A 24462-nucleotide genomic window follows, 5' to 3' on the forward strand; every position below is an offset into this window, starting at 1 on the left:
GTTCCACAGGGATGCTGGCCCATGTTGACTCCAATGCTTCCTGCAGTTGGCTGGATGTCCTTTGGGTGGTGGACCATTCTTGATACACGTGAATAACCCATCAGCATTGCAGTTCTTTACACGAACCGGTGTACCTGGTACCTACTACCATTCCCCGTTCAAAAGCACTTAAATCTTTTGTCTTGCACATTCACCCTCTGAATGGCACACATACATTTCTCAATTGTCTCAAGGCTTAAAAATCCGTATTTAACTTGTCTCCCCCCTTCATCTACACTGATTGAAGTGGATTTAACAAGTAACATCAATAAGGGATCATAGCTTCCACCTGGTCAGTCTGTCATGGAAAGAGAAAGTGTTCCTAATGTTTTGTATACTCAGTGTTTATCAGTGATACACATTGTTGCTACAGCATTTTGAGATCTATTCCTGTGTTACTGTAGAGGGTCAACCACCAGCACCTCCAGGGTGTTATTGAAGATGACCCTCCCATCCACCTCCTTGCTACAGTCTGGGGTCATCAGCAGGTCTAGAACTCCTCTCTTCAGCTCAGGAGGAGCAGTGGAGCTGAAGTCTAACACCTCAGTCAGGAAGTCCAGAAGCAGTTCTCCTCTCTGGTCCCCCTCAGTGAAACACTCTGTGATGTCCATCTGAGATGGCAGCTTGTAGCTCTGGTAACTCGTTGTCTTAGAGTCCAGGTAGGCTTTAATATCACCTGTAGTCACACACTGACTGATCTCTGTGTTACACAGCTGGGTCCTGAATGTCCTCCACAGCTTTCCCCAGCCACTCTCATCTACAGACATGATACACATTATAACCTCCCATAGTAACAGAACCCCACAGTGTAACCACCACATATATGCTATTCAATGACTTAGTTCTAATAGTAACTCATTATTAATTAGTTGTAATATGTAATTCTACGTTAACCACCTAAGTATAACAGTATAACAGAGCTCTGGCATGGAGTCTGGTAACACTACAGATCCAATGTTGTACATATACAGCACCAGTCAAACATTTCGGGTGATTGTGGAGGCCAAGTCATCTGATGCAGCACTCCATCACTCTCCTTCTTGGTCAAATAGCCCTTACACAGCCTGGAGGTGTGTTGGTTCATTGTCCATGTGACAAATAAAATTAGATTTTTTTTTTTTTTTTGGGCTGCAATCTGAGGTGCAGTTAACTCTAATGAATTGATCCTCTGCAGCAGAGTTAACTCTGGGTCTTCCTTTCCTGTGGTTGTCCTCATTAGAGCCAGTTTCATCATAGCGCTTGATGATTTTTGCAACTGCACTTGAACTTACAAAGTTCATGAAATTTTCCGGATTGACTGACCTTCATGTCTTAAAGTAATGATGGACTGTCGTTTCTCTTTGCTTATTTGAGCTGTTCTTGCCATAATATGGACTTGGTCTTTTACTATATAGGGCTGTCTTCTGTATACCACCCCTTGTCACAACACAACTGATAGGCACAAATGCATTAAGAAGGAAAATAAATTCCACAAATTAACTTTTAACAAGGGTTGGTCAGGATCCACGTGTACGAAAAGCATGTTTGTACACGTGAAATGCATTCCAGGTGAGAGAATGCCAAGAGCGTGCAAAGCTGTCATCAAGGCAAAGGGTGGCTACTTCGAAGAATCTCAAATATAAAATATATTTTGATTTGTTTAACACTTTTGGTTACTACATGATTCCATATGTGTTATTTCATAGTTTTGATGTCTTCACTATTATTCTACAATGTAGAAAATAGTAAACATAAAGAAAAACACTTGAATGAGTAGGTGTGTCCAAACATTTGACTGTACATGAACTCAACTGACTCACCAGACACCAGAATTACAAGTAGTTTTCCATTCCTGTCCAGGAGGCTCTGGTAGAATGTGACTGTAGCACCTGGATCCTTCACGTAATACAACATCTGGATGGAGTACAGTCATGTTATTGTGATATAAGACTGAATATGCTGAAATAAATATACTGCACAAAAATATAAAAACGCAACATGCAACAATTTCAAACAATTTACTGAGTTCCAGTTCATGAGGAGATTAGTCAATTGAAATAAATAAATGAGGCCCTAATCTGATCTATGGATTTCACATGACTGGGAATAGAGATATGCATCTGTTGGTCACAGATACAGTACCTTAAAATAAAGGTAAGGGTGTGGATCAGAAAACCAGTCATTATTCGGTGTGACCACCTCATGCAGCGCGACACATCTCCTTCGCATGGAGCTGATCAGGCTGTTGATTGTGGTCTGTTGAATGTTGCCCCACTCCTCTTCAATGGCTGTGTGAAGTTGCTGGATATTGGCGGGAACTGGAACATGCTTTCGTACACGTGGATCCAGAGCATCCCAAACATGCTCAATGGGTGAGTATGCAGGCCATGGAAAAACTGGGATTATTACAGCTTCTAGAAATTGTGTACAGATCCTTGTGACATGGGGCCATGCATTATCATGCTGAAACATGAGGTGATGGCAGCGGATGAATGGCACGACAATGGCCCTCGGGATCTCGTCACGGTATCTCTGTGCATTCAAATTGCCATCGATAAAATGCAATTGTGTTCGTTGTCCGTAGCTTATGCCTAACCAAACCATAACCCCACCGCCAAGCAAGGGACACTCTGTTCAAAACGTTGACATTAGCAAACCGCTCACCCGGTACAGTTGAAAAAAGGATTAATCCGTGAAGGGCACACTCCAGCGTGTCAGTTGACATCGAAGGTGAGCATTTGCCCACTGAAGTCAGTTACGACGCCAAACTATAGTCAGGTCAAGACCCTGGAGAGGACGACGAGCACGCAGATAAGCTTGACGGTTTGTGCAGAAATTCTTTGGTTGTGTAAATCCACAGTTTCATCAGCTGTCCGGGTGGCTGGTCTACGACGATCCCGCCGGTGAAGAAGCCGGATGTGGCGGTCCTGGGCTGGCATTGTTATACGTTGTCTGCGGTCGTGAGGCCGGTTGTACATACTGCCAAATTCTATAAAATGACGCTGGAGGCGTCTCTACCAAATGGCTTATGGTAGAGAAATTAACATTCAGCTCTGGTGGACAATCCTGCAGTCGGCGTGCCAATTGCACACTCCCTCAAAACATCTGTGGCATTGTGTTGTGTGACAAAAGTGCACATTTTAGAGTGGCCTTTTATTGTCCCCAGCACAAGGTGCACCTGTGTAATGATCAGTGGCGGCCTGTCATTCAAGGCAGGTGGGGCAGAGCTAGATGTAAACAAACTTTGAGAGCAATAAGCTTTTTGTGCATATGGAAAATTTCTGGGATCTTTTATTTCAGCTCATGAAACATGGGACCAACACTTTACATGTTGCGTTTATATTTTTGTTCAGTGTAGCAATGTATGGCACATATTGTAGTATACACACTATCCCCTATATACAGTTGAAGTCGGAAGTTTACATACACCTTAGCCAAATACATTTAAACTCAGTTTCACAATTTCTGACATTTAATCCTAGTAAAAAATCCCTGTTTTAGGTCAGTTAGGACAACCACTTTATTTTAATAATGTGAAATGTCAGAATAATAGTAGAGAATGATTTATTTCAGATTTTATTTATTTCATCACATTCCCAGTGGGTCAGAAGATTACATACACTCAATTAGTATTTGGTAGCATTGCCTTTAAATTGTTTAACTTGGGTCAAACGTGTCGGGTAGCCTTCCACAAGCTTCCCACAATAAGTTGGGTGAATTTTGGCCCATTCCTATTGACAGAGCTGGTGTAACTGAGTCAGGTTTGTAGGCCTCCTTGCTCGCACACACTTTTTCAGTTCTGCCAACAAATTTTCTATGGGATTGATGTCATGGCTTTGATGGCCACTCCAATACCTTGACTTTGTTGTCCTTAATCCATTTTGCCACAACTTTGGAAGTATGCTTTGAGTCATTGTCCATTTGGAAGACCCATTTGCGACCAAGCTTTAACTTCCTGACTGATGTCTTGAGATGTTGCTTCAATATTCCCACAAGTTTCATTCTTCATGATGCCATCTATTTTGTGATGTGCACAAGTCCCTCCTGCAGCAAAGCACCCCCACAACATGATGCTGACGGTGTTCTTCGGCTTGCAAGCCTCCCCCTTTTTACTCCAAACATAATGGTCATTATGGCCAAACAGTTCTATTTTTGTTTCATCAGACTAGAGGACATTTCTCCAAAAAAGTACGATCTTTGTCCCCATGTGCAGTTGCAAACCGTAGTCTGGCTTTTTTATGGCGGTTTTGGAGCTGTGGCTTCTTGCTTGCTGAGCGGCCTTTCAGATTATGTCAATATATGACTCGTTTTACTGTGGATATAGATACTTTTGTACCTGTTTCCTCCAGCATCTTCACAAGGTCCTTTGCTGTTGTTCTAGGATTGATTTGCACTTTTCGCACCAAAGTATGTTCATCTCTAGGAGACAGAACGCGTCTCCTTCCTGAGCGGTATGACGGCTGCGTGGTCCCATGGTGTTTATACTTGTGTACTATTGTTTGTACAGATGAACGTGGTACCTTCGGGCATTTGGAAATTGCTCCCAAGGATGAACCAGACTTGTGGAGGTCTACAATTTCTTTTCTGAGGTCTTGGCTGATTTCTTTTGATTTTCCTATGATGTCAGGCAAAGAGCCACTGAGTTTGAAGGTAGGCCTTTAAATACATCCACAGCATGCACAAAGTAGATGCCCTAATCGACTTGCTAAAACTATAGTTTGTTAACAAGAAATGTGTGGAGTGGTTGAAAAACGAGTTTTAATGACTCCAACCTAAGTGTATGTAAACTTCAACTGTAACTCCATCTGGGTAGTTCTACCTGTATCATGTGAATGAAGTCCATCTTCTTGGTCAAATGGTTCTCTCTCCAGTGCTTCTCAAACTCAGTGGCTGTCATCTTGTTCCAAGTGAATTTAATGTAGTCTAGGTTTGGTTTCTGGGACACCAACACTACACAAGATAAAGATATATGAAGTAACAGTACAGTCATATAATTACAGAGCTAATCACACTGAACTATAGACCCGTATAGAGATGTAATCATCCTGAACTACACTACCGGTCAAAAGTTTTAGAACACCTACTCAAAGGTTTTTCTTAATTTTTTACAATTTTCTACATTGTAGAATAATAGTGAAGACATCAACACTATGAAATAACACATATGGAATCATGTAGTACCCCAAAAAGTGTTAAACAAATCAAAATATATTTGAGATTTGTCAAATAGCCACCCTTTCACACTGAACTATATACCCGTATAGAGATGTAATCACACTGAACTATATACCCTTGTAATCACACTGAACTATATACCCGTATAGAGATGTAATCACACTGAACTATATACCCGTATAGAGATGTAATCACACTGAACTATAGACCCGTATAGAGATGTAATCATACTGAACAAAAATATAAATGCAACATGTAAAGTGTTGATCCCATGTTTCATGAGCTGAAATAAAAAAATCCCAAAATCCATATACACAAAAAGCTTATTTCTCTCCAATTTTGTGCACAAATTTTACATTAATGTTAGTGAGCATTTCTCCGTAACCAAGATAATCCATCCACCTGACAGGTGTGGCATATCAAGAAGATGATTAAAACAGGATGATCATTACACAGATGCACCTTGTGCTGGGGACAATAAAATGTCCAATTTTGTCAACACACAATGCCACAGATGTCTCAAGTTTTGAGGGAGCGTGCAATTGGCATGCTGACTGCAGGAATGTCCACCAGAGCTGTTGCCAGAGAATTTAATGTTCATTTCTCTACCATAAGTCACCACCAACTTCGATTTAGAGAATTTGGCAGTATGCCCAACCGGCCTCACAACCGCAGACCATGTGTAACCACGCCAGGACCTCCACATCCGGCTTCTTAACCTGCGGGATCGGTGTTGTATGTTGCATTTATATTTTTGTTCAGCATATATACCCTTAGAGATAATTCAGTATGATTATATATACCCTTATAGAGGTGGAGCTGCTGGGCGCTGGGTTCCACCACCTGGTTGTCCACGGTTACTGCAGGATGCTTCAGATGCAGCTGAGAGAACATCTCAAGGTCAATCTCACCTGAGGAGAGGACAGGTGATGTTTGTAAAATGAGAAACGCATACTGTAGGTCTCACCTGAGAACAGCTGACACAATCCTACAGGTATGTCTATCTCACCTGAGGAGAGGACAGGTAATGTGGACTGTACAGTATGTATTATGTTGTGTATAATGACCACTGTCTATTTTTGTATACAGCAGTACTGTGTGTTTAAGTCCGTCAATGTCCCCCTTCGGGACATTAAAGTTCCTCCTCTTCTATCCTATTATAGGAAGAGAAACACTGTGCAGAAATGAGGGCTTTTCTACTAAATACAGATTCAGAGCCCGTGAACTGAAAGTAAATCAGAGTCCTCATAGTTTCATTGATTGCATTGAAACATGATATAGGAGTAATGGAAACATATTTCTTTAGCTACTTGGAAATCCAGGAAGAGACTCACTCTGCCGAAAGACTTGTGAAAGGTGACATTGAGGTGAATGAGTATCTGACAGCTGGATAGCGGTCTACAAGATGGAGAAGGATTACAAGTGTTCAACAGTGCAACAATCAAAAAATAAATGTGATCCTAATCAGATATGAAGCAAATATCAAAAAGTGTTTGTCTTTCAAACATAAAGCGTAAGATCTACAGGACATTTCAAAGTCATGTCATTTTATCTTGACTAATCATGTCAGCTACTCAATAAGTAAATCATGGATATCAGTGAGCATTTGTCATCAGTTATGATTAGCTGAAATGAGTGGCTGCTAATTACTCCACCTGGTATCAACATTGGTAACCCTTCACACCTGTGGGAATTGGCCTATGGATAGGGCTGAATTGAAATGTTTCTTACAGAAGAAATATGAAACGCATAACCATGGTAGCAATTGAAAGGAAACAGGAGTTTATGGGAAATTTATTAGACTAAAAGGTGAGGAGACAACAGTTCACCTGACACCAAACTCAATCTAAACATTACACTGTTGATTTGATGTATTTTACATTTAATGTACTTTGTGCCACATTTGTTGATGACGGAATCTGAAAATACTCTGGATACATTCAGTAACATGATCAGAATATGTGGGGTAGGTACAACATAAGAACAACCAATGACAAGGGTTTGAGTGAGAGGACTAACTGGTGTCTCCAAGTGGCCACACACCTCTCCAGACTGGGGGTTAGTGAGAGGACTAACTGGGTGGACACACCTCTCCAGACTGGGGGTTAGTGAGAGGACTAACTAGTGTCTCCAAGTGGGGACACCTCTCCAAAGTGTGCTCAGTTCCTAAGTAATGTCAATGTACCTTTATAACTGAAGAGGATTGCCGTTGAGGAACTAAAGAACACTTGTAGTTATGTTTGGAACACAACCCTGCATGTCCACCATTACACAATTATTGTTGTTTACGCAATCCAAAAACAGTCCGTTATAAATCACAATCTGGGTCAGCTGGGAATCATTTGAAAGCCTGTTCTATTGCCAACATGAAAAGCGAAGTTCTAAAATACAATAATACAGTGTTAAGCCTTCACAATGCAATTCAGGGAAACATTTTGGTGCGAATAGAAAGGAGTCGCGTGCATTCAGGTGCGTGTTCAGCGGAGTTCACCTGACAGCTGTCAACCCAGGGTTTGACGCCATGTCATCTTGTAAACTGTACATCAAGATAGTGAGAATAAGGGTTCACCTGACAGCTGTCAACCCAGGGTTTGACGCCATGTCATCTTGTAAACTGTACATCAAGATAGTGAGAATAAGGGTTCACCTGACAGCTGTCAACCCAGGGTTTGACGCCATGTCATCTTGTAAACTGTACATCAAGATAGTGAGAATAAGGGTTCACCTGACAGCTGTCAACCCAGGGTTTGACGCCATGTCATCTTGTAAACTGTACATCAAGATAGTGATCATAGGGGCCTCCCGGGTGGCGCAGTGGTCTAGAGCACTGCATCGCAGCGCTAGCTGCGCCACCAGAGTCTCTGGGTTCGCGCCCAGGCTCTGTCGCAGCCGGCCGCGACCGGGAGGTCCGTGGGGCGACGCACAATTGGCCTAGCGTCGTCCGGGTTAGGGAGGGTTTGGCCGGTAGGGATATCCTTGTCTCATCGCGCTCCAGCGACTCCTGTGGTGGGCCGGGCGCAATGCGCGCTAACCGAGGGGGGCGGGTGCACGGTGTTTCCTCCGACACATTGGTGCGGCTGGCTTCCGGGTTGGAGGCGCGCTGTGTTAAGAAGCAGTGCGGCTTGGTTGGGTTGTGCTTCAGACTGGCTTTCGACCTTCGTCTCTCCCGAGCACGTACGGGAGTTGTAGCGATGAGACAAGATAGTAATTACTAGCGATTGGATACCACAAAAATTGGGGAGAAAAAGGGGATAACATTTATAAAAATAAAAAAAAGATAGTGATCATAAACATTGACACTGTATACCATCTGAGTTTGGCTTGCTTATAAGACATCAAAGCGGTATTTATTATAATCCTCAAAGTCTCATCTTTCAAAATACATAGAGTCCTCTTCATTTACAGCATTTCTCTCACTCAGACAAGAAATGCAAAAAGTTTCCCAAACAGCGGGAGGGATGGGTGCAACTTCTTGACACTGGAGGTGCTCAAGTTCAGAACGACGGACAGTCAAAACCCATACAGCAGTATTAAGCGCAGAGACAGCGCTCTGACATAACTTAGGTACGGTTAAGAGTCTTGGGACAGTAACCAAAAGGTCGCTGGTTCGAATCCCTGAGCCGACTAGGTGAAACATTGTTGATGTGCCCTTGAGCAAGGCACTTAATCGTAAGTCGCTCTGCATTTGATAAGTGTCTGCTAAATAATTAAAATGTATAGCATGTTACTGTACAGCCACTGCATTCCAATTTAGGCTTTTATCAGTGCCCAAATCATCCATTTTCAACCCGTACAATTGTAGAGGGTTAAACAAAGAGTAAATATTTGAATTTGCTCAACAAATGTTCATCTATGATAGAACCATGGTGTCACAAAGGATTAAACTTTCTCACCTGCTCCACTTCCAACTCCCATCATATTAAGATGGGCTTTTCCCTCTCCAATGCTGGGGAAGAAACAGGCAGGACATTGTGCTTTCAGGGAAGGTACTAGTACTACCATGAAACATATACTGAGTAAGATCATCATAGACTTAATTACATCCAAAGTTATGCCCTTGTGATGTTCTGTCTAACATGGGGTTAAGTATCCTTGGAATTGTAGCCATAATTGGGCTAGTATGTCAATACTGTTACCTGGCTAGTATGTCAATACTGTTACCTGGCTAGTATGTCAGTACTGTTACCTGGCTAGTATGTCAGTACTGTTACCTGGCTAGTATGTCAATACTGTTACCTGGCTAGTATGTCAATACTGTTACCTGGCTAGTATGTCAGTACTGTTACCTGGCTAGTATGTCAATACTGTTACCTGGCTAGTATGTCAATACTGTTACCTGGCTAGTATGTCAGTACTGTTACCTGGCTAGTATGTCAATACTGTTACCTGGCTAGTATGTCAGTACTGTTACCTGGCTAGTATGTCAGTACTGTTACCTGGCTAGTATGTCAATACTGTTACCTGGCTAGTATGTCAGTACTGTTACCTGGCTAGTATGTCAATACTGTTACCTGGCTAGTATGTCAGTACTGTTACCTGGCTAGTATGTCAATACTGTTACCTGGCTAGTATGTCAGTACTGTTACCTGGCTAGTATGTCAATACTGTTACCTGGCTAGTATGTCAGTACTGTTACCTGGCTAGTATGTCAGTACTGTTACCTGGCTAGTATGTCAGTACTGTTACCTGGCTAGTATGTCAATACTGTTACCTGGCTAGTATGTCAGTACTGTTACCTGGCTAGTATGTCAGTACTGTTACCTGGCTAGTATGTCAGTACTGTTACCTGGCTAGTATGTCAATACTGTTACCTGGCTAGTATGTCAGTACTGTTACCTGGCTAGTATGTCAGTACTGTTACCTGGCTAGTATGTCAATACTGTTACCTGGCTAGTATGTCAGTACTGTTACCTGGCTAGTATGTCAATACTGTTACCTGGCTAGTATGTCAGTACTGTTACCTGGCTAGTATGTCAATACTGTTACCTGGCTAGTATGTCAGTACTGTTACCTGGCTAGTATGTCAGTACTGTTACCTGGCTAGTATGTCAGTACTGTTACCTGGCTAGTATGTCAATACTGTTACCTGGCTAGTATGTCAGTACTGTTACCTGGCTAGTATGTCAGTACTGTTACCTGGCTAGTATGTCAGTACTGTTACCTGGCTAGTATGTCAGGCAAGGTGCCATGGATAAAGTCCTGCATGCACTTGTGTTCAGAGGAGCGCTCCAGGAACAGCTGGAAGGACTTCAGGTATCTGTCGTCATCCTCCACCAGACTTCTCATAGCACAGGACATGGCTAAATGGTCTGTCAAAACAATCACAACTTACTATCCTTTCACAGATGAGAATATATAAATACATATAATGTGTCAAAGTCAGCTCATGTAAACATAAGCAGTGTTGGTGCAGGAATATAGTGAGCCTGTGAGTTTATTCAACTGTAACTACTGTCAGGTTGGCATTCGGCCTGCCTTATCACAGCTCTCATTCTGCATTTCTCAACAGACAGTTTTGTATGAACATAGCGTGGCTGGTAAAGACAAACAAGGCAAAGTTCACAAAATCTATTTGCAAGTTACTCCCAATTGTCATGAATTCTACAAATACAGTTTGAAGCATGTATTTTACAATATTGTAGCTACATTAAAATCAATTGGTAAAAACTCACTTTCCTTTCAAGACGACTACAGAATCACGCGTAGGTCGAGTGTTTATACTAAAGCAACGCAGCACACCGGAGTAATGTCTTGTGACTAAAGCAACGCAGCACACCGGAGTAATGTCTTGTGACTAAAGCAACGCAGCACACCGGAGTAATGTCTTGTGACTTAAGCAACGCAGCACACCGGAGTAATGTCTTGTGACTAAAGCAACGTAGCACACCGGAGTAATGTCTTGTGACTAAAGCAACGTAGCACACCGGAGTAATGTCTTGTGACTAAAGCAACGCAGCACACCGGAGTAATGTCTTGTGACTAAAGCAACGCAGCACACCGGAGTAATGTCTTGTGACTAAAGCAACGTAGCACACCGGAGTAATGTCTTGTGACTTAAGCAACGCAGCACACCGGAGTAATGTCTTGTGACTAAAGCAACGCAGCACACCGGAGTAATGTCTTGTGACTAAAGCAACGCAGCACACCGGAGTAATGTCTTGTGACTTAAGCAACGCAGCACACCGGAGTAATGTCTTGTGACTAAAGCAACGCAGCACACCGGAGTAATGTCTTGTGACTTAAGCAACGCAGCACACCAGTAGCACAGAAGACACCCCTCCCACTCTATTTTGTGGAGAAGGCTGATCTTTTAAAGCTACAGCGTATTTTAATTCCTATGATGATACATGCTTCTGCCTTAACACACATTTTAATCAGAGAGAACAAAACATTGGACAAAACATGTGAGAATGCACTTTGTTTCTAACACCTTAGTAATTCCACTAATCAAGTTCTTGATGATTAGAGAAGTTACGGTGTTAGTGCTGGAACGAAAGCCTGCACACCCTGTGGATACCCAGGCAATCTGCCTCATTGTTCATCCTCTGAAAATCTCCTAAATATTCATTATCTTCTTGCTTTTCACTCAAAACAGTCAAACCACATTAACATTTCTAAAGTGATTTGTCTGGTGTAACAGATAAATCATGATTAAACTGAAGTCTAGATCTCCTAGCTGTTCAGTTAGGTGATGCCTGAGAGACTGGACTAGACTGAACCAGATGAATTAGTTGTGACAAAAAGCTTTTTTCCAGCGCTGCACATCTGGGTGGCCCTGACTATAGTGACAATCTTAACCAGATGAATTAGATTAGACAAAATATTTAAACTGCATTTCCCCCTTCACTTGAAAAGAGATTGAGAATAACAGCAAGGATATATGGCAATCCAAGCAGCGCTTATAAGGCTGTTTCCATCTGCAGGGTCTGGCCAATCATCATCATCTACTGTATCCATCTGCAGGGTCTGGTCAATCATCTTCAACTACTGTTTCCATCTGCAGTGTCTGGTCAATCATCTTCAACTACTGTTTCCATCTGCAGGGTCTGGTCAATCATCTTCAACTACTGTTTCCATCTGCAGGGTCTGGCCAATCATCTTCAACTACTGTTTCCATCTGCAGGGTCTGGCCAATCATCATCGTCAACTACTGTTTCCATCTGCAGGGTCTGGTCAATCATCTTCAACTACTGTTTCCATCTGCAGGGTCTGGTCAATCATCTTCAACTACTGTTTCCATCTGCAGGGTCTGGTCAATCATCTTCAACTACTGTTTCCATCTACAGGGTCTGGTCAATCATTTTCAACTACTGTTTCCATCTGCAGTGTCTGGTCAATCATCATCAACTACTGTTTCCATCTGCAGGGTCTGGTCAATCATCTTCAACTACTGTTTCCATCTGCAGGGTCTGGCCAATCATCTTCAACTACTGTTTCCATCTGCAGGGTCTGGCCAATCATCATCTTCAACTACTGTTTCCATCTGCAGGGTCTGGTCAATCATCTTCAACTACTGTTTCCATCTGCAGGGTCTGGTCAATCATCTTCAACTACTGTTTCCATCTGCAGGGTCTGGTCAATCATCTTCAACTACTGTTTCCATCTGCAGGGTCTGGTCAATCATTTTCAACTACTGTTTCCATCTGCAGTGTCTGGTCAATCATCATCAACTACTGTTTCCATCTGCAGGGTCTGGTCAATCATCTTCAACTACTGTTTCCATCTGCAGGGTCTGGTCAATCATCTTCAACTACTGTTTCCATCTGCAGTGTCTGGCCAATCATCTTCAACTACTGTATCCATCTGCAGTGTCTGGTCAATCATCTTCAACTACTGTTTCCATCTGCAGGGTCTGGTCAATCATCTTCAACTACCGTTTCCATCTGCAGGGTCTGGTCAATCATCTTCAACTACTGTTTCCATCTGCAGGGTCTGGTCAATCATCTTCAACTACTGTTTCCATCTGCAGGGTCTGGCCAATCATCTTCAACTACTGTTTCCATCTGCAGGGTCTGGTCAATCATCTTCAACTACTGTTTCCATCTGCAGGGTCTGGTCAATCATCATCAACTACTGTTTCCATCTGCAGGGTCTGGTCAATCATCATCAACTACTGTATCCATCTGCAGGGTCTGGTCAATCATCTTCAACTACTGTTTCCATCTGCAGGGTCTGGTCAATCATCATCAACTACTGTATCCATCTGCAGGGTCTGGTCAATCATCTTCAACTACTGTTTCCATCTGCAGAGTCTGGTCAATCATCATCAACTACTGTTTCCATCTGCAGGGTCTGGTCAATCATCATCAACTACTGTTTCCATCTGCAGGGTCTGGTCAATCATATTCAACTACTGTTTCCATCTGCAGGGTCTGGTCAATCATCTTCAACTACTGTTTCCATCTGCAGGGTCTGGTCAATCATCTTCAACTACTGTTTCCATCTGCAGGGTCTGGCCAATCATCTTCAACTACTGTATCCATCTGCAGGGTCTGGTCAATCATCTTCAACTACTGTTTCCATCTGCAGGGTCTGGTCAACCATCTTCAACTACTGTTTCCATATACAGGGTCTGGTCAATCATCATCAACTACTGTTTCCATCTGCAGGGTCTGGTCAATCATCATCAATTACTGTTTCCATCTGCAGGGTCTGGTCAATCATCTTCAACTACTGTTTCCATCTGCAGGGTCTGGTCAATCATCATCTTCAACTACTGTATCCATCTGCAGGGTCTGGCCAATCATCTTCAACTACTGTTTCCATCTGCAGGGTCTGGCCAATCATCTTCAACTACTGTTTCCATCTGCAGGGTCTGGCCAATCATCATCTTCAACTACTGTTTCCATCTGCAGGGTCTGGTCAATCATCTTCAACTACTGTTTCCATCTGCAAGGTCTGGTCAATCATCTTCAACTACTGTTTCCATCTGCAGGGTCTGGTCAACCATCACCAACTACTGTTTCCATCTGCAGGGTCTGGTCAACCATCTTCAACTACTGTTTCCATCTGCAGGGTCTGGTCAATCATCATCTTCAACTACTGTTTCCATCTGCAGGGTCTGGTCAATCATTTTCAACTACTGTTTCCATCTGCAGTGTCTGGTCAATCATCATCAACTACTGTTTCCATCTGCAGGTTCTGGTCAATCATCTTCAACTACTGTTTCCATCTGCAGGGTCTGGTCAATCATCTTCAACTACTGTTTCCATCTGCAGTGTCTGGCCAATCATCTTCAACTACTGTATCCATCTGCAGTGTCTGGTCAATCATCTTCAACTACTGTTTCCATCTGCAGGGTCTGGTCAATCATCTTCAACTACTGTTTCCATCTGCAGGGTCTGGCCAATCATCTTCAACTACTGTATCCATCTGCAGGGTCTGGTCAATCATCTTCAACTACTGTTTCCATCTGCAGGGTCTGGTCAACCATCTTCAACTACTGTTTCCATATGCAGGGTCTGGTCAATCATCATCAACTACTGTTTCCATCTGCAGGGTCTGGTCAATCATTTTCAACTACTGTTTCCATCTGCAGGGTCTGGTCAATCATCTTCAACTACTGTTTCCATCTGCAGGGTCTGGTCAATCATCTTCAACTACTGTTTCCATCTGCAGGGTCTGGTCAATCATCTTCAACTACTGTTTCCATCTGCAGGGTCTGGCCAATCATCTTCAACTACTGTTTCCATCTGCAGGGTCTGGTCAATCATCTTCAACTACTGTATCCATCTGCAGGGTCTGGTCAAACATCTTCAACTACTGTTTCCATCTGCAGAGTCTGGTCAATCATCATCAACTACTGTTTCCATCTGCAGGGTCTGGTCAATCATCATCAACTACTGTTTCCATCTGCAGGACTGACACCATCCTGTACTGACACACATCTCACTGTTACTGACACCATCATCCTGTTACTGACACATCATCACTGTTACTGACACACATCATCACTGTTACTGACGAAACACATCACTGTTACTGACACACATCACTGTTACTGACACACTCATCACTGTTACTGACACACATCATCACTGTTACTGACACACATCATCACTGTTACTGACACACATCTGTTACTGACACATCACTGTTACTGACACACATCATCACTGTTACTGACACACATCAATCCTGTTACTGACACATCATCGCTGTTACTGACACACATATCGCTGTTACTGACACATCATCACTGTTACTGACACACATACATCACTGTTACTGACACACACGCTGTTACTGACACACATCACTGATGACCCCAACATTCACTGTTACTGACACACATCACGTTACTGCCACACATCATCACTGTTACTGACACACATTCACTGTTACTGACACACATCATCCACGTTACTGACACACATCATCACTGTTACTGACACACATCATCACTGTTACTGCACACATCATCACTGTACTGCACACATCATCACTGTTACTGACCACATACATCCTGTTACTGACACACATCATGCACACACACATCATCACTGTTACTGACACACTCATCACTGTTACTGACACACATCTCACTGTTACTGACACACCATCACTGTTACTGACACACATCATCACTGTTACTGACACACATACGTCCACTGACACACATCATACTGTTACTGACACACATCATCACTGTTACTGACACACATCATCACTGTACACTGCACACATCACTGTCACTGACACACATCATCTGTTACTGACACCTCATCACTGTTACTGACCACACATCACTGTTACTGACACATCATCACTGTTACTGCACAATCATCACTGTTACTGACACACATCACTGTTACTCGACCACATCATCACTGTTCTGACACACATCATCACTGTTCTGACACATCATCACTGTTACTGACACACATCATCACTGTTACTGACACACATCACTGTTACTGACACACATCATCACTGTTACTGACACACATCACTGTTACTGACACATCATCACTGTTACTGACACATCATCACTGTTACTGACACATCATCACTGTTACTGACACACATCATCACTGTTACTGACACACATCATCACTGTTACTGACACATCATCACTGTTACTGACCCACATCATCACTGTTACTGACACACATCATCACTGTTACTGACACACATCACTGTTACTGACACACATCATCACTGTTACTGACACACATCACTGTTACTGACACACATCATCACTGTTACTGACACATCATTGTTACTGACACACATCATCACTGTCACTGACACACATCATTGTTACTGACACACATCACTGTTACTGACACACATCATCACTGTCACTGACACACATCACTGTTACTGACACACATCCTGTCACTGACACCTCATGTTACTGACACACATCATCACTGTCACTGACACACATCATTGTTACTGACACACATCATCACTGTTACTGACACATCATCACTGTTACTGACACACATCTCACTGTTTACTGACCACATCATCACTGTTCTGACACCATCATACTGTCTGACACACATCACTGTTACTGACACACACATCACTGTTACTGACAACATCACACTGTTACTGACACATCATCACTGTTACTGACACACATCATCACTGTTACTGACACATCATCACTGTTACTGACACACATCACTGTCACTGACACACATCATTGTTACTGACACATCATCACTGTTACTGACCCACATCGCTGTTACTGACACATCATCACTGTTACTGACACAAATCATCACTGTTACTGACACACATCACTGTTACTGACACATCATCACTGTTACTGACACACATCATCACTGTTACTGACACACATCATCACTGTTACTGACACACATCATCACTGTTACTGACACACATCATCACTGTTACTGACACACATCATCACTGTTACTGACACACACCTGTTTACTGACACCATCATCACTGTTACTGACACACATCATTGTTACTGACACACAATCATCACTTTACTCACCTCACACTGTTACTGACACACATCACTGTTACTGACACACATCACTGTTACTGACACACATCACTGTTACTGACACACATCACTGTTACTGACACACATCATCACTGTTACTGACACACATCATCACTGTTAATGACACACATCATCACTGTTACTGACACACATCACTGTTACTGACACACATCACTGTTACTGACACACATCATCACTGTTTACTGACACACAATCCTGTTACTGAACACACATCATCACTGTTACTGCCACACATCATCACTGTTACTGACACACATCATCACTGTTACTGACACACATCCTGTTACTGACACACTCATCACTGTCACTGACACCATCATGTTACTGACACACATCATCACTGTTACTGACACATCATCAACTGTTACTGACACACATCATCACTGTTACTGACACAACATCATCACTGTTACTGCACACATCAGCACTGTTACTGACACACATCAATCACTGTTACTGACACACATCATCACTGTTACTGACACACTCATGCTACACATCATCACTGTTACTGACCACATCATCACTGTTACTGACACACACATCACTGTTACTGACACACATCATCACTGTTACTGACACATCATCACTGTTCTGACACCATCATCACTGTTACTGCACACATCATCACTGTTACTGACACATCATCACTGTTACTGACACACATCACACTGTTACTGACACACTATCATTGTTACTGACACACATCATCACTGTTACTGACACACATCGCTGTACTGACACTCATCACTGTTACTGACCACATCATCTTGTTACTGACACATCATCACTGTACTGACCACATCATCACTGTTACTGACACATCATCCTGTTACTGACACACATCGCGTTACTGACCACATCACTGTTACCTGACACATCATCACTGTTACTGACACACATCATCACTGTTACTGACCCACATCATCACTGTTACTGACACACATCACTGTACTGACACCCATCATCACTGTTACTGACACACATCATCACTGTTTCACTGACACACATCACCTGTACTGACACACATCATCACTGTTACTGACACACATCACTGTACTGACACACATCATCACTGTTACTGACACACATCACTGTCACTGACACACATCATCACTGTTACTGACACACATCATCACTGTTACTGACACACATCATCACTGTTACTGACACACATCACTGTCACTGACACACATCATCACTGTTACTGACACATCATCACTGTTACTGACACATCATCACTGTTACTGACACACACATCATCACTGTTACTGACACACATCATCACTGTTACTGACCCACATCACTGTCACTGACACACATAACTGTTACTGACACACATCATCACTGTTACTGACACACATCACTGTCACTGACACACATCATCACTGTTACTGACACACATCATCACTGTTACTGACCCACATCACTGTACTGACACATCATCACTGTTTACTACGACACACATCATCACTGTTACTGACACACATCACTGTTACTGACCACACACTTCACACACTGTTACTGACACACATCACTGTTACTGACACACATCATCACTGTTACTGACACACATCACTGTTACTGACACACCATCACTGTTACTGACACATCATCACTGTTACTGACACATCATCACTGTTACTGACACACATCATCACTGTTACTGACACACAATCACTGTTACTGCCACATCACACTGTTCTGACACATCATCACTGTTACTGACACACATCATCACTGTTTACTGACACACATCATCACTGTTACTGACACATCATCACTGTTACTGACACACATTCACTGTTACTGACACACCATCACGTTACTGACACATCATCACTGTTACTGACACACATAATCACTGTTACTGAACACACATCATCACTGTTACTGACACATCATCACTGTTACTGACACATCATCACTGTTACTACACACATCATCACTGTTACTGACACACATCATCACTGTTACTGACACACATCACTGTTACTGACACATCATCACTGTTACTGACACATCATCACTGTTACTGACACATCATCACTGTTACTGACACATCATCACTGTTACTGACACACATCATCACTGTTACTGACACACATCATCACTGTTACTGACACACATCACTGTTACTGACACACATCATCACTGTTTACTGAACACACTCACTGTTACTGACACATCTCACTGTTACTGACACATCATCACTTTACTGACACATCATCACTGTTACCACACATCATCACTGTTACTGACACATCATCACTGTTACTGACACACATCATCACTGTTACTGACACACATCATCACTGTTACTGACACACATCATCACTGTTACTGACACACATTACTGTTACTGACACACATCATCACTGTTACTGACACACATCATCACTGTTACTGACACACATCATCACTGATACTGACACACATCATCACTGTTACTGACACACATCATCACTGTTACTGACACACATCATCATTAACTCATTGACTCAGTATGTGTTATGTCTCTACAGTAGACTCAGTATGTGTTATCTGTCTCTACAGTAGACTCAGTATGTGTTATCTGTCTCTACAGTAGACTCAGTATGTGTTATCTGTCTCTACAGTAGACTCAGTATGTGTTATATGTCTCTACAGTAGACTCAGTATGTGTTATATGTCTCTACAGTAGACTCAGTATGTGTTATGTCTCTACAGTACTCAGTATGTGTTATCTGTCTCTACAGTAGACTCAGTATGTGTTATGTCTCTACAGTAGACTCAGTATGTGTTATATGTCTCTACAGTAGACTCAGTATGTGTTATATGTCTCTACAGTAGACTCAGTATGTGTTATCTGTCTCTACAGTAGACTCAGTATGTGTTATCTGTCTCTACAGTAGACTCAGTATGTGTTATATGTCTCTACAGTAGACTCAGTATGTGTTATCTGTCTCTACAGTAGACTCAGTATGTGTTATGTCTCTACAGTAGACTCAGTATGTGTTATCTGTCTCTACAGTAGACTCTATTGTTATATGTCTCTACAGTGACTCCAGTATGTGTTATCTGTCTCTACAGTAGACTCAGTATGTGTTTATATGTCTTACAGTATACTCAGTATGTGTTATGTCTCTACAGTAGTCAGTATGGTTATCTGTCTCTACAGTAGACTCAGTATGTGTGTTATGTCTCTACAGTATACTCAGCATGTGTTCTTTTCTCTACAGTAGCACTCAGCATGTGTTATCTGTCTCTACAGTAGACTCAGTATGTGTTGTCTCTACAGTAGACTCCATGTGGTTATGTCTCTACAGTAGACTCAGTATGTGTTATGTCTCTACAGTAGACTCAGCATGTGTTATATGTCTCTACAGTAGACTCAGTATGTGTTATGTCTCTACAGTAGACTCAGTATGTGTTATATGTCTCTACAGTAGACTCAGCATGTGTTATGTCTCTACAGTAGACTCAGTATGTGTTATCTGTCTCTACAGTAGACTCAGTATGTGTTATGTCTCTACAGTAGACTCAGTATGTGTTATATGTCTCTACAGTAGACTCAGTATGTGTTATCTGTCTCTACAGTAGACTCAGTATGTGTTATGTCTCTACAGTAGACTCAGTATGTGTTATGTCTCTACAGTAGACTCAGTATGTGTTATGTCTCTACAGTAGACTCAGTATGTGTTATCTGTCTCTACAGTAGACTCAGTATGTGTTATCTGTCTCTACAGTAGACTCAGTATGTGTTATGTCTCTACAGTAGACTCAGCATGTGTTATGTCTCTACAGTAGACTCAGTATGTGTTATCTGTCTCCACAGTAGACTCAGCATGTGTTATCTGTCTCTACAGTAGACTCAGCATGTGTTATGTCTCTACAGTAGACTCAGTATGTGTTATCTGTCTCTACAGTAGACTCAGCATGTGTTATGTCTCTACAGTAGACTCAGTATGTGTTATCTGTCTCTACAGTAGACTCAGTATGTGTTATCTGTCTCTACAGTAGACTCAGTATGTGTTTATGTTCTCTACAGTAGACTCAGTATGTGTTTATGTCTCTACAGTAGACTCAGCATGTGTTATATGTCTCTACAGTAGACTCAGTATGTGTTATCTGTCTCTACAGTAGACTCAGTATGTGTTATATGTCTCTACAGTAGACTCAGTATGTGTTATCTGTCCTACAGTAGACCAGTATGTGTTTCTGTCTCTACAGTAGACTCAGTATGTGTTATATTCTCTACAGTAGACTCAGTATGTGTTATCTGTCTCTACAGTAGACTCAGTATGTGTTATCTGTCTCTACAGTAGACTCAGTATGTGTTATCTGTCCCTCTACAGTAGACTCAGTATGTGTTATGTCTCTACAGTAGACTCAGTATGTGTTATATGTCTCTACAGTGACTCAGTATTTTATGTCTCTACAGTAAACTCAGTATGTGTTATGTCTCTACAGTAGTGTTACTTCTAGTATCTTGTTTATGTCTCTACAGTAGACTCACGTATGTGTTATATGTCTCTACAGTAGACTCAGCTGTGTATTCTGTTCTCTACAGTAGACTCAGTATGTGTTATGTCTCTACAGTAGACTCAGTATGTGTTATCTGTCTCTACAGTAGACTCAGTATGTGTTATCTGTCTCTACAGTAGACTCAGTATGTTGTATACTGTCTCTACAGTAGACTCAGTAAGTGTTATGTCTCTAAGTAGACTCGTAGTGTTATGTCTCTACAGTAGACTCAGCATGTTTATATGTCTCTACAGTAGACTCAGTATGTGTTATGTCTCTACAGTAGACTCAGCATGTGTTATATGTCTCTACAGTAGACTCAGCATGTGTTATATGTCTCTACAGTAGACTCAGCATGTGTTATATGTCTCCACAGTAGACTCAGTATGTGTTATATGTCTCTACAGTAGACTCAGTATGTGTTATGTCTCTACAGTAGACTCAGTATGTGTTATCTGTCTCTACAGACTCATAGTTTATCCTGTCTCTACAGGAACTCATATGTGTTATATGTCTCTACAGTAGACTCAGTATGTGTTATATGTCTCTACAGTAGACTCAGTATGTGTTATCTGTCTCTAAAGTAGACTCAGCATGTGTTATCTGTCTCTACAGTAGACTCAGCATGTGTTATGTCTCTACAGTAGACTCAGCATGTGTTATGTCTCTACAGTAGACTCAGTATGTGTTATCTGTCTCTACAGTAGACTCAGTATGTGTTATGTCTCTACAGTAGACTCACATGTGTTATCTGTCTCTAGCATAGACTCAGTATGTGTATCTGTCATCAATACCGTAGAACTCATGTATGTGTTATGGTCCTACAGTAGACTCAGTATGTGTTATCTGTCTCTACAGTAGACTCAGTATGTGTTATGTCTCTACAGTAGACTCAGTATGTGTTATCTGTCTCTACAGTAGACTCAGTATGTGTTATCTGTCTCTACAGTAGACTCAGTATGTGTTATATGTCTCCACAGTAGACTCAGCATGTGTTATATGTCTCTACAGTAGACTCAGTATGTGTTATGTCTCTACAGTAGACTCAGCATGTGTTATATGTCTCTACAGTAGACTCAGTATGTGTTATGTCTCTACAGTAGACTCAGTATGTGTTATGTCTCTACAGTAGACTCAGTATGTGTTATCTGTCTCTACAGTAGACCTCAGTATGTGTTATGTCTCTACAGTAGACTCAGCATGTGTTTTATATGTCTCTACAGTAGACTCAGTATGTGTTATCTGTCTCTACAGTAGACTCAGTGTGTTATATGTCTCTACAGTAGACTCAGTATGTGTTATCTGTCTCTACAGTAGACTCAGTATGTGTTATGTCTCTACAGTAGACTCAGTATGTGTTATCTGTCTCTACAGTAGACTCAGTATGTGTTATCTGTCTCTACAGTAGACTCAGTATGTGTTATCTGTCTCTACAGTAGACTCAGTATGTGTTATCTGTCTCTACAGTAGACTCAGTATGTGTTGTCCTACAGTAACTCAGTAGTGGTTATATGTCTCTACAGTAGACTCAGCATGTGTTATCTGTCTCTACAGTAGACTCAGTATGTGTTATGTCTCTACAGTAGACTCAGTATGTGTTATGTCTCTACAGTAGACTCAGCATGTGTTATATGTCTCTACAGTAGACTCAGTATGTGTTATCTGTCTCTACAGTAGACTCAGTATGTGTTATGTCTCTACAGTAGACTCAGTATGTGTTATCTGTCTCTACAGTAGACTCAGTATGTGTTATATGTCTCTACAGTAGACTCAGTATGTGTTATCTGTCTCTACAGTAGACTATAATGTGTTAATGTCTCTACAGTAGACTCAGTATGTGTTTGTCTCTACAGTAGACTCAGTATGTGTTATCTGTCTCTACAGTAGACTCAGTATGTGTTATATGTCTCTACAGTAGACTCAGCATGTGTTATCTGTCTCTACAGTAGACTCAGCATGTGTTATCTGTCTCTACAGTAGACTCAGTATGTGTTATGTCTCTACAGTAGACTCAGCATGTGTTATCTGTCTCTACAGTAGACTCAGTATGTGTTATGGTCTCTACAGTAGACTCAGATGTGTTATATGTCCTACAGTAGACTCAGTATGTGTTATGTCCCTACAGTAGACTCAGTATGTGTTATATGTCTTACAGTAGACTCAGCATGTTTGTCCTACAGTAGACTCAGTATGTGTTATCTGTCTCTACAGTAGACTCAGTATGTGTTATGTCTCTACAGTAGACTCAGTATGTGTTATATGTCTCTACAGTAGACTCAGTATGTGTTATCTGTCTCTACAGTAGAACCTCGTAATGTGTTATGTCTCTACAGTAGACTCAGTATGTGTTATGTCTCTACAGTAGACTCAGTATGTGTTATCTGTCTCCTCAGTAGACTCAGTGTATTGGTGTTATCTGTCTCTACAGTAGGACTCAGTATGTGTTATCTGTATCTACAGTAGACTCAGTATGTGTCTATGTCCTCTACCGTAGACTCAGCTGTGTTTATGTCTCTACAGTAGACTCAGTATGTGTTATCTGTCTCCACAGTAGACTCAGCATGTGTTATCTGTCTCTACAGTAGACTCAGCATGTGTTATGTCTCTACAGTAGACTCAGCATGTGTTATTGTCTCTACAGTAACTCAGATGTGTGTTATGTCCCTCTACAGTAGACCAGTATGTGTTACTGTCTCTACAGTAGACTCAGTAGTGTTATCTGTCTCTACATGTAGCTCGTATGTGTTATGTCT

The 24462-nt window shown here is 41.8% G+C and overlaps 1 protein-coding gene across 1 annotated transcript; it reads right to left on the reverse strand.

Annotated features, from left to right (window-relative positions):
* Positions 1–284: 284 nt before the first annotated feature.
* Positions 285–11456, reverse strand: LOC120064049 (histamine N-methyltransferase-like). Its single transcript, XM_039014364.1, has 7 exons — positions 10866–11456; positions 10355–10502; positions 9087–9139; positions 5997–6104; positions 4838–4968; positions 1839–1932; positions 285–796 (listed from the first exon to the last, which is right to left on the reverse strand). The coding sequence occupies exons 2-7, from the start codon at positions 10489–10491 to the stop codon at positions 435–437; spliced, it is 885 nt and encodes a 294-aa protein (XP_038870292.1). The 5' UTR covers positions 10492–10502; positions 10866–11456; the 3' UTR covers positions 285–434.
* Positions 11457–24462: the final 13006 nt, after the last annotated feature.

This window comes from Salvelinus namaycush, chromosome 19 (assembly GCF_016432855.1).
Source record: "Salvelinus namaycush isolate Seneca chromosome 19, SaNama_1.0, whole genome shotgun sequence".
NCBI lineage: Eukaryota > Metazoa > Chordata > Actinopteri > Salmoniformes > Salmonidae > Salvelinus > Salvelinus namaycush.